The sequence below is a fragment of the Peromyscus californicus genome, unplaced genomic scaffold (assembly GCF_007827085.1).
Source record: "Peromyscus californicus insignis strain IS unplaced genomic scaffold, ASM782708v3 Scaffold_8__1_contigs__length_139910024, whole genome shotgun sequence".
In the NCBI taxonomy this organism is placed as follows: Eukaryota; Metazoa; Chordata; class Mammalia; order Rodentia; family Cricetidae; genus Peromyscus; species Peromyscus californicus.
In genome coordinates, this window is record NW_026294606.1 from 50,129,835 (window position 1) to 50,142,445 (window position 12,611).

At 38.4% G+C, this 12,611-nt stretch overlaps 1 protein-coding gene across 1 annotated transcript in view; it reads left to right on the top strand.

Annotated features, from left to right (window-relative positions):
- Ryr2 (ryanodine receptor 2) overlaps nt 1-12,611 on the top strand; it is a 594,119-nt gene that overhangs the window by 515,633 nt on the left and 65,875 nt on the right. The window contains 5 exon segments of the mRNA XM_052728780.1: nt 5,180-5,236; nt 6,447-6,546; nt 8,124-8,203; nt 10,383-10,459; nt 11,247-11,320. Of these exon segments, the coding sequence (XP_052584740.1) occupies nt 5,180-5,236; nt 6,447-6,546; nt 8,124-8,203; nt 10,383-10,459; nt 11,247-11,320 (388 nt within the window).

Here is a 12,611-nt window from a genome sequence, read left to right on the forward strand (position 1 = left end):
AGGAGTTTCCTTGGTGTAGGCTTGCAGTGGTAGCATCCAGATTTTATAGTCACAGTCACTTACAGAGCCTTTAGGGCTCAGAATCAAGTCCAAGGTTTTGAGAGTGGAGTTATTAGGAGGATGTGGGATGCTAACCCTTGTAAGAGAAACTGGGAAACACAGTTCTTTACATTTTATATAAATCATGTACATAAATATGGGACCCTTCCACACTGTGTAGAGGACATGTACTTAAAGTTAGAATGTTTTCATATTGTTTTTCATATTACAGTAATTTGACTTCATGTCTAAGCTTTTAAAAAATAATACTGGAAGAAGCTTATCCTTAACCAAGTTATGTAGAGTAAATAAGAAAGAACATGTATCCTTGTCTTTCCTCATTTGATACTTAGAATATCATGTAACTGTATGTAATGCAGCAAGACAGAGAGATAAAGTATTGCACACCACAGAGGAAAGAATCCCAACAATAAATTTAATCCACACACTAAACCCATGCCAGAATCTTGCCAGTGTGTGGTGACTATCAGCACATTTGACTCAAAGCTTTCTGTGAGCCAACTTGAAATCACAATACTTGTTAATTAGATCAATAAGCAAAAAGTCTTCTTTGAGAGAAACGGATTTTTTTAATTTAATGTTACAATAGAATTTATTCCCTGAGGACAAGTTGTGACATAATGAAAAATGTTCTCAATAATTCTGTCAAGGAAATTATGATGTGCCATCTGAGGATAGATAGTAAGTGTATGCAAGGATGGAAGAAGCATGTGCATCCCTAAGGTAACCTGTAGAAAATTCCTGCTCTAAGCTAAAGAGATACCCCTCAATTAGGCACTGGGAGCTGCATTAAGAACAGCCATTTGTCCAGAATTAGTCTAGTTTAGAATTAAGAACCAGACTTGAGAACTGAGAACCATGGAAACTCAAGTTATAGAGTTATGGTGTCTAAAAAAAAAAAATCAAATGATGAGTTGTGGGTCATTCAATGCTGAAAGGTATTTTTAACTCCCTATCTCCCACAAATTAATATGGCATCCCATACCTTCATGAACTATATTAGGGTTTTTTTTTTTCTCATAGCTCTGACAAGAGCAACTTGTGGAAGGAAGGGTTTACTTTGTCTCACAATTGAAGGGCACAATCTGTCACAAGGGTCAGGCATAGAGGCATGGTCACAAGGCTGCTGGTCACATTGCATCTGCACTCAGGAAGCAGAAAGAGATAAATGCTGATGCTCAGCTCATTTTCTTCTTTTTATTTAGTTTGAGACCCCCACCCATGGATGGTGCTGTTTACATTCAGGGTGTGAATGTAGTTCCCTTTTCAGTTAAACCCTTTGGTAAACTTCCCATAGACACATAAGCCTTTGGCTTGTCTTCTAGGTCATTCTAAATCCTGTTAAGTTGACAGTGGAGATGAACCATCACATGATCTAACCATGGCTTTATATTCCTAGTGGTCAACATTTTCTCTTTTTGTCAGGCTTGGTCAGTAGAGAAAGGATTGTATGGTATTTTCTTTCTGTACTCAAGACATTTTAAACAAAAGCAAGTAGGAGATGAAGGTAGTTTTAAATCAGTTTTGTGCTCAGAGTAAGCCACGTTGGCTAAATCTTGTCGATTTGGTCTTGACTTTAGAATTGTCTTTCCCTAGTTTTTAATGGTCCATTAATGGAGCTTTTTGTGATAGAGAATAATTTCTACTGGCTAGACCTGCCAGAAAATATTTCAACTGAACTGGTTGTATTAACATTTGTTCTAAATTGGCTTTTAAAATGCTGAATCAAGGGGGAACATTATTCACCCCCAAATCTAGATAGAAATGATATTGGAAGAAGTCAACAGTGAGAACACACTGTGTAATAAATCTTGCCCTCAGAGCCTCCAGCACACTGGCTGGAACATTCACTTCTGGCTCAGTGTTTCTCTTGTCTGGCTGTGTTAGTGAGACTTTCATTAACCTTTTATTTCAGCAAAACATGCTTTGAATCATAACATATTTTTTCTTTTCTGTTTTTATTGGAGAGCCATAGAAATTATGTCCATCCTGTAGAGAGGTAGGATTTTGTGAAATTGCTGCAGTGTTTGAAAGTTTAGTCATAAAGAGAATAAAAGGTAGAAAGAGAATATTAAACAAACTAAAGTGTACCATCTGATAATTATGATTTATTTGTATTAATATAATTCTGAAGTCCCATTTGGCCTTGTGCTAAAAGGAACTAAATATACTTCCACAATGTTGCTTATCTTTCAAACTAGAAGATATCACTTGCAATATTTCAAGTTATGATCACACCTACATGGTACTATGGTGTCACACTGTCTAAACCTGTCTGGTATTCATTCAGATTTTCTGGAACACTTCCAAATTCCTATACATCCAGTATAATATGCTAAGTATTTGCTGGTTTTATGGTTACAACAGGCTCCCATCCTCATATGGCCTTCTACTGGTAAACACTATATGAGTTATTTTTGTTAAGAAATTGGAAAGCATATATCAATAAGTAAAGTTATATTCTTTTCAGTGCTTTTTGTTCTTAAATAACCATAAATTAGCTCTATAAAAAGACCAATCTAAAGCTGGAACACAACACAATTAGCTGCAGAATAGCACAAGACTCTCACTTATGGTGGTGGTTTTCTTTACTCTAATTTGGCTCGTTTGCATTATAAACCAATGTACCTCTCTGCTCTTCAACCCCTTGTCTTTGTCACCTGCTTTGTCCAACTGATTTCCCAGCTTTCATTTTTTCTTTTAGTTGTTAGTAATTGTGAAACACTCCACCTCACCTTTTATTTTAAGATACCAAAGGATATTTGCAGTTGGAGCATGACTAAATGTTGAAACATTACTAAATGATGAGAGACATTTTTAAGAAGAATTCGGTTTCTGGAAACTTCTCTTTGTTTCGATTACATCAGTTTTTTCATCCTATTTAAAGAGGAATGCATGAAGACCTTATTGGAATCTTGGAAATACAGAGGAAAAAAATCAACGGAACTGAGTTCTTTGTTTTGATTCATGGGCTGCAGATTGGTTAGGTGTGGCCTCTGCTACCCCCATGTCCAGGCCACTGAGAAAATGCTTTTTTAGCAGTCTGCTCTTCTTTGCTGTCTTCAGGTTAAACTACCCTCTCATCTTCATTTTTGGGATGTGCTACTTTCTCCCTCAAGGATCAAGGAACAGTTGAAGTTCATTATTATTTCAATTCTCAGCTAAGGAAAAATCATCGAAGAACTGTGTATATCTTTATTTCCTCTTCAGAAGCTTTTGTTTTCCCACCAGCACAGAAGCTTGAGGGTCTCTTAAAGAAGATGAGTCACGTTGTCAGGAGCTGCGATTACACAAGAAGGAAACATTCCTGACATCCTGTATTTCCATCAAGGTGTGCAATTGGATCAGGGGTCTGGTTCATGACCCTAATGGATTTTGAAAAGACACCAGTTTGGTTAGAACAGCAGAAAGCTGATAATTTTGGCAATCAGAATGTTTTGTCTCAAGGAGCATGCAGGCCGTGGTGCTGCCTTTGTTCTCTCGTCCTTTGTCACCAGGGAATAACTAAAGACAAAGCTGCAATGGTGTTTCTGTAAGAGCCGTAGGGAAGGAAATGTAATCTGCAAGGGGCAGGGAACCTAAGATTCTGTGTCCCCAGTAAGAGACTTTTCAAAAGCCTACCTCAAATGCTGGACATGATGGAGCACACCTGGATTCCACGGCTTTCGTGAATGCAGGGAGGAGGATCTCAAGTTCCTGGGATGACTGTGCTATATGTCAGAATACTATCAGAAAGAGTGAAAGAGAGAGAGACAGAGACAGACAGATAGAGAGACAGAGAGACAGAGGAAGAAAGGAAGGAAGGAAGGAAGGAAGGAAGGAAGGAAGGAAGGAAGGATAAATAAAAAATACTTTTCAAATTTGCAACTTTCTTAGGAAAGCTCACATGCAGTTTGAAGGAAAAATAATTTCTTTGCATGTAATCCATCTTTCTGTCTTAGTTTTCTAATTTTATTTATTTTATGGCATGACAAAATATCTCAATGAGAAATTAAAATGATACACCTGGACGAAGTTCCCAAGGACAATGTACCAGAAAAAAAAACATAATCCTACACAGATCAGAAGAGCAAGCCCCCAGCTCAGTGGAACCAAGAGAAAATTTGCCACCTTTCTTCGTGAAGCAGGAGCCTTTGTTTGTTGTTGCTGTTGGTTGGTTTTGGTTTTGTGTGTTTGTTTTGCTTCTTTATCGGTATTCTCAGTTGCCCAGTTGTTTTCCAATATTTTCCGTTTCTTCCAGAAATATTCATCACTATTGAAATTTAGTTGTCAGATATGAAAAATGAAAATGGTCTTTGTCTAGGGGTTGTGTTTATAAGAGAAGGGGATTTGCTGTCCCGTCAACTTCCTGGTTTCCCTGAGCTCAAGTATCCAGTGTGATTTCAGTGATAAAGATAACAGTGGGAGCTTGATTAGGAGGTGTCTGAGCAGGTCTCTGAGCCAATCCACCCACTTTGGGAGCACAAACAGCGGATGGTTGCTTTTATTTTCGTTGGTACTTGTCTCACTGCCCTTGTTCCTCTTCATGGCTTTCTGGAGATTATCTTTGTGCTTTTGGTAGATGGATGGTTTTTTTTCCCCAACCTCTTGGCCTTTTTGGTTAGTGAAAAGTGGTAGGGGACAGTTCCGCAGAGTGGAACTTCTTGTCTTTGTCTTCCCGAGAGTCTTTTTGGAGATGGAGTTGGTTAGGCTTACCTTAAATACAGGTTCTGTTTTCAGCTCTGGCGACAGATGGAAAGTAAAAGAGTATTGGGTCCAAAAGGAAGAATCAGTTGTTGATCATGAATTTTAAACCACGAATGGAGAGCAGACAAAGGGGTCTTTTTTTTTCTGTTTTCTCACACCTGTGTTGTAATGACAGTATGGTTTTGTGTGTCTGTGTGGTTTCGTTTCTGTTGTTTTTGATTTCTCAGGAAGAGGTTTAAACATGAAGGCAACCCTTTCAGGCTAACGTTAGCATGGCTACAGACGAAGCACAGCGGCCTCTTTTATTTTTCTTTCTCTGCTTCCATTTAGGCCTATCACATAATTTAAGGAAAAAAAAATTTTATCACAGGAACTCTTAACTAAAGTATGGAAAAAAACCAACAAAAACACCTGATCAATTTTGTTTTTGCAGCACGATATTATCAAAGATTTAAGAAACAAATTTGCCAGCCTCGGCGAGAACTCTCTGGTAACAGCATAAATGTCTGTGTTGGTTGCTTTTGATTTGAAGGTTTCTTTTCTTTTTCTTTCTTTCTTTCTTTTTTTTTTCATTTGTTTGAACCCATTTCTCCCCTGCCCCCCTCCTTTTAGTTCACTTTCTTTCTCATACTCTGTAATGAGCAAGCCTTCATTTTTTAAACCTCTTCCATCTTTCAATGTCTATTTTCCGTACTCTGGATGGAAAGTTGACGGCGGCACAGTTGTCATCCTGGCTACTGCTGCGGTGCCTACTGCCCTAGGTCACTTATGTTTTGGCCGTTGTGTTAACGGACATGATACTAATTGAGCGTTTCATGTCCCATTGACTAAGCTTCTCTACCACGCCATTCGATGGACGCGCTGTCACAGGGCTCTATGCAACTTGCACTCTGCAACTTATACTGCTTAGTTCCGTCTCAATTCTCCAGCGAACTGGATTGCTCAAGTGAATGATCATAGCAGCCTTGAACTTGCTGTGCCTTTATATTTTCCTCTTGATTTCCTTCTTTATGTTCACAGCGGTAGCTTAAGTGGAAAAGAACAAACACCAGCCATTGCTCTAGCGGCACCATGCAGTCTCTTTTGTTACCTCCTGAGAATACAAAATATAAAGGCACATTGCTTCTCTTATTCTTTGGGGGGCAATTGGGGTGATCTGTATCATAAACCCACGACTCAGTTGAAGCCTACCTTTTTTATCCATATCAGCTTTCAATTTTGCTTAAACTCCGAGACGTCTAAGTTAATGTTCTTTTTGTTTTTGTTTTTCTGTGATTCACTGGTAACTTGCAACTCGAGCCATTTGCTGAGCAGTATCAAGTTATGGCCATGACCTAGGAGATTACCAAAAATACATGACCAACTCTATGCACAGATGTATCAATCGGAACGTGCAAGTTTCAAAGATGAAGTGTGAAACAGGCTTTGGACTGATCAACCAATTAAAATTGAGAAAAAAATGCATCCTGATAAACCAATACTAAAAGTATATCGGGAAAAATATCAAGGGAAAAAAAAACAAACAAAACCAAACCATGAGTTGAATATGTGCCTATCTGTTTGATGACATTGTTGGTGTTGAAATGGTCCATAATGTTGTCATAGAGCCCATACATGAAGAGATAACTAGAAATGTGGTCTGTAGAGAACTGTTGTGATGTCTGATAGCCACTACATAAATGGTTGGGATTTGTGTTCAGGAAAAAGAAATGGAGAAGCAGAAACTTCTCTACCAGCAAGCCAGACTGCATGACCGTGGGGCAGCAGAGATGGTGCTTCAGACAATCAGTGCCAGCAAAGGTAAGGTTTGTTGCTGTCCCCTAGGGTCACCATTCAGCACCAGCAAAGATGAGGTTTATTCATGTCCCACAAGGAGCGCCACTCAGAGCCAGCAAGAATGAGGTTCATTCCTGCCCACCTCCACTAGGGGGGGCTCCATTTTCTAGATACTATACTGAACACAAAGTCTGTGTTCTAATAAAAATTTATTTACGGTGCAGATAGAGGCTATACTTGGTCCTTGGGCCATAATTTGCTGAATTTTGATAGAAATGTTTAGACATCTTAAATGAATCATTTAAAATTAATAAAAGATTGTACACCTCATTAACCAGTTATTTCAAGATTATTTTCCCACGTTAGTAACATTTTTGTGAAAACATTTTTTAAATTTCTAAATATTATTAAAAATTGCTAAATTAAATCACATAATAAAATTAACCAGACACAATATATAACTCAGTGAACTTCTGTATAGTTAGAATATTCACTTAGAACAGAGGTGTGGAGCTTCACACTTTTATTCTTTCAATATCAGATATATTTTATGCACTTATCTACCACCAAAAAGTAAAAAATCCACAATGGAGTTAGAACTAGAGGAACAAATAGTTTCATATCCTCTTTCATAACTCACATCCATGGGTGGACTTAGAGTGTAGAATATTAAATGACGTCACGTGATCTCAGAAAAAAGTCTACATGTTCTCTCTCATATACAGCATGTAGCTAATTTTATAGATTAAAGATTTTATTTTGTATATTATATATAAACAAATGTACATGTGAAAACAGTGTGACATGTAGAAAAGAGAACAAGAAAGAATGAAAAGTAAATGTTGAGGAAGAACTGAATGCAGTAAAGGACACGAGAGAAACACTTTTAACGTTACTTGTACTCAAATAGAAAATGTAAGGTGAAAGATGGAAAAAAAGTCGTGTTTTTTTAAGTAATGTATATGTTATTAAAACCTATTGCCCCAAGTAGAGGTTAATAATATAGAAACAAGATACAACCAATGATAGATAACTAGTTTTTTGTCATTATCCAGTTAGCTTAAAACTGAAAATATACATAAAAAGAGTATATTAATATATTAAAAGTAATTAATGAAAATGACAAAAGTTAAAATATAATACTTTTGAAGGAGGACAAGACATTTTCCTTCAGGGGAGCTCTAAGTAGCTCGTATTCATTTAAATATTATCTTAATATGGATATATTACGATATTAATATAGATTTTATATATGTATGTGTATATATATATATATATATATAAGCTTGAACCTTAGTACTTCCAGTCAGTATTTCAGAGTCAAGTTTTCTTCTCATTCTTTCCTATATCTTCATGTAGTTCCCATTCTTGAATACATTACACAGAATATAATTAAAATATTAGCAGTGGAAGGTTGGTGTGGTTTGATTACATTCATGCTTTTTGTTACATACATCAGTTGGCCCCCTTTCCATAACAGAGACTTATATGGGGTAATAAGGACTTTAAAAGTGTGTTGTGGTTTCTTGTTTGTTTTTGAGATAATATAAGTTAACATCATGAAAGAAATGGAATTCTATTGTTTCTATGTCTTTAAAAAGGTGAAACTGGACCAATGGTGGCTGCTACTTTGAAACTGGGCATTGCTATTTTAAATGGTGGGAACTCCACAGTACAGCAGGTAACTAACATTGAGCAAGCCACACGATATGATTTTCTGTTTGCCTTAAAAACTTCATTAGCACATAGCCCTTGTATGAAGTGCTATGTTTCATATGGACATTTTTATTCAAATACCTCATGTTCTATGACAGTGTTTGCCCTCTCATTGGTCCCTCTTATCCCCTTCCCACTCAAGGTCTTCCTTTCCTCCACATGGTCCCCTTGACTTTTAAGTAGCAAAGCAGTACCTTCCCCTAACCCTTGAGTGTGCCCATTATCTCATGTATACAGATGCTTCCCAACTAGAAGTGGGGTTTTGTCCGATAAATTCATCACAGGTTGAAACCATGTGTTGAAATGGCATTATTAACTATCCCAGTCCTATGAGATGGCATAGCTCCATACACAGTATGTAGTTAGAGGCTGAGCTATTTGCCCTCTGGTCCCAGTCCTTTGAAGGCAGAACCATAGTTCTCTGATGCCCCCTAGCTTTGTGTGAGATTATCACACTGCACATAGCCATGCTAGGAAAAGAATGCAGTGGGACCAGGACCTGTCCTTAGTGCATGAGCTGGTTGTTTGGAACCTGGGGCCTATGCAGGGACACTGCTCAGCCTGGGTGAAGGGAGGAGGGGACTGGACCTGCCTTGACTGAATCTACCAGGCTGAGCTGAATCCCCAGGAGAGTCCTTGCCCTGGAGGAGATGGGAATGGGGGAGTGGGCTGGGGGGGGGGTGGGCTGGAGGGGGGGGGCAGGAGGAGGGAGGACAGGGGAATCTGTGGCTGATATGTAAAATTAAATTAAATTATAAAAAATATCTCAAATTCAAGGTGTACATTCTATGTAATGCATATCCCTATTGCAGCATCATAAAGTTTTTTTTTTTTTAAATCCAAAATGGAACGAACCATCATGTATAGAGGGAGATGCATACTTTTTATGTGAAACTCCTCAAACATAATATCCTTATTAGGGATAGCTGTTTTGTGATGCTGTGTAGCAAGCAACTGACCAGACAGATCTAGCCACTGCCTTAGCATGTTTTGAATTCATGATTAACCAAAAATATTGATTACGGACTCTGAACATCCCCTTTGAGAATAGAGAAGAATTGCTGAATGGGTCACTGGTTTCTGCTTTACTTCAGAATCTGCGACTGAGATGGTAAAAACTGTGGCTCTGCCACATCAGCACAAGGTTCCTCCTCCAGCTCTCTGTTGCTGATGCTGCTTATAGAACCGACCTTTGGCTGGAACCCTGTGCACAGTGTCCACATGAACCTTCAGGTTTATGTGTGCTCGAAATCTGAATGTCTAAATACTTAGGCAGTGGCAGGAATGAATTACCAGTGTCACTCTCCCAACAGGGTGCTTATGGTTGCTCATGTTTAGCTACAGCCACACCTGCCAGTGTGCATCAGCCTCACTCCCAATGGTTATTGTTACGTCATGGGAAAGACAGCAATAGTAGTATTTGTGTGCATAGACTTCTTTTAAGCATTTGTTTGAGAATAGACAGCATAACTTGATTATTTATTTATACAAACTTTATGAGCACGTGTTTTTTTACATGATGGTGGCTTTTGTTATGACATTTGCACACACACACATATATTTTGATCCTATTCAGCCCTGTTACCCTCTCTTGTCCCCCTCCCATTCCCACTGTTCCCCTTCCTTTTCCCACCTAGTTCCTCTTCTGCTTTCTTATATTTTTCTTTTGATGGCTCAGTGAGTTAATTAGGGTTTAGTTACTCACAGGAGCACAGGCAACTTGCCAGTACTTGCACCACCGAAGAAAATGACTTGCCATTATCCAGCTACCATTAACTACCTAAAGATCCTTACAGAAGGAAGGGCCTCTAGTCCCCTCCATGATGGAATGTTGACTGTCCCAATTTTGTGCAGGGCTTGTGCAAGTAACCATAGCAGCTGAGAGCCAGAGTGTAAGACCATATCACATCCAGGAGATGATGTTCCGCATACTCCACCCATTCCCATGGCTCTTGCATTCTCTCTGCCCCTTCTTTTGTGATATTCCCTGATGGGGTGATAGAGATGTCTCATTGAAGGCTGAGTGTCCAAAAGTCACATATTCTCAAGATTTCAAACAGTGATGAGTCTCTGTATGTTTCTTTACTTTAAAAGCTAACAGCACATTTGTGCTCAGCAACCATGTGTTTTCTCTGTTTCTGTAGAAGATGCTGGACTACCTGAAGGAGAAGAAGGATGTAGGCTTCTTCCAGAGCTTGGCGGGCCTCATGCAGTCTTGTAGGTGAGGATATGTAGGATATGTAGGTGGTCCTGCTTTACACAGTGGCATGATTCAAAGTATTTGTTTGGTATTGCACAACAGTTATTAGACAAACAAGCATGTTTCATGAACAAGGAGTTGGTAGGTGGTGTCTTGTTGCCTGTCTTGTTTGTAGAGTGTTAGTAATGTCTTAAGTAACACTTTAGTAGGTGTTTTCGGAGTCTGTGGGCTTAAATAGGGACCTTTGAGAATGAAGTACATTCTCTGTACTTGAAAATAAGCCTTACAGTTTTGTTTTGTTTTAAGACAAGGTAAAACAGAAAATTCTGTTGAGTGTTATTTGGGAACTTTGAAGGCCATTTTAATGGGGGCATTTCTCATTTTGTTTTCATAGTGATCTCTAATTATCTCATTGCAATAGTCATTTTCCGTTTTTTACATTGTTTAGAATCGTTCAGGGAACATTTGATTGACAAGCTTGATACAAGTTTAATGCAAGCAGTTCCAGTTGCAGAAACACAACCATTGTATTTCTGCACATTTGTTAACAGTAATATTCTCTCTGAGATGAAATCTATGAACCTTGTACTTGACTTTCCCATAGATCATTCATTGTGGGCCCTGGAGAGAGGTTGGCTGGTCTGCCTCTAGGAAAATGAGAATGGAATGCAGTGGATTGGGAAATGTTTTCAGCAAATACTACCATTTAGTGCACATTTGAAGGCATTTTAGTGTGTAGGCATTTGCCTCCCTGAACAAAGAAAATGACCTGTTTGTCCTGTGAATGTCTTCTTTCTTTTTATTGTAGTGTCCTCGACCTGAATGCCTTTGAGAGGCAAAACAAAGCTGAAGGACTTGGGATGGTGACTGAAGAAGGATCAGGTATTGATCACTTCAATGGAAAGGCCCTTGTCCCTGCTCTTCCAGAGATATGTTCATTTGCAACTACATTTTCAAGAAGGGAGAGTCAGAGCTACTTTTAAATAGCTAACATGCTTAGGAGCTCATTTGAAAGTTTACCTCTGAAACCTATATTCCACATTAATCCTGACACTACTGTCAATGCCCTTTCTCATAGTTGGGTAGTCACAAAGAGATAAAAGACTAAAAAGAGATAAAAACCCTTGTTGGAGATTTATCAGCAAAATCAAAGTATATGCAAGAAGAGATAATATTTCACTTTCTTTGGCCATTTTAGCAAGCTGCAGGCTCATTTTCTTCCTCCTTAGGACAACCACCCATTCTTCTCCTTCAGTTTCTCTCTCTCCCTATCCTTTCCTCTTTGGTATACTTACCCTTCTCTCATCTTTTCATGTCCAGATCTTGTTTGATTAAAAAAATCGGAGTTTTTTTTTTATATTTAAATAGTTGTAACTACTTTATTTAGACATTTCCCAGAGCTCATGCCATCTAAGAATGTTTCTATCAATAGAAAGATGGCCATGTAATAATGCCCTGAAAGCAGAAGTCATCAGTGGTACCCTGTTCATTTTAGGAATATTTATTAAGAAAAATTATCAACTTTTTTGTTTCAATCTCTTTTGATTCTTTTATGTCTGATTTTAAAACCATTTTAGTGTCTGTGGGGCCCTGCCTGTTTTTCTGCTTCTGTTTGCTTGGTCTGACTTAGACTCAGCACAGTGGCAGGTGCCATATTAGGTTTTGGAACATTGCATCCTTCCTTGGATTAATTTTATTTCAAAAAGTAAATGTTGTGCCATCTGTCATTTGTAGCTTTTCCTGGCCATTCTGAAATATTGTTGAATGAACTAATCCTTTTATGTCTGTGTATTTTTGTTCTTACTAGTAGCAAAAAGATCCATTTCTTTCTTACTATCTCCTATCTTTTGTTACTGAGACATATTGTGACCCTGCTAGGCCCATGTGGTTTCTATGTTATTTAATTTGTGATGTTTTCATAAGTAGGTCCAGCCATCACCTTCAAGCCATCAGGTCCTTTAATCATTTCCTCCTGTCAAAAGGGTCACCAGCACCATTCTAAACCTTCTGATACTTTCTTGCCCCGGGGCCCCATGAGAGAAATGAGGGACATTAGAAACCTCAGGGCACTTTCCTGCCTACCTCAAGCATCTCAGCATTCTGGGTGTTTTTTTAGATGTACAATGCCAAAAAGTAAATGAATCTTCTGCCTAACTCCCCGGGTTAGAATTTG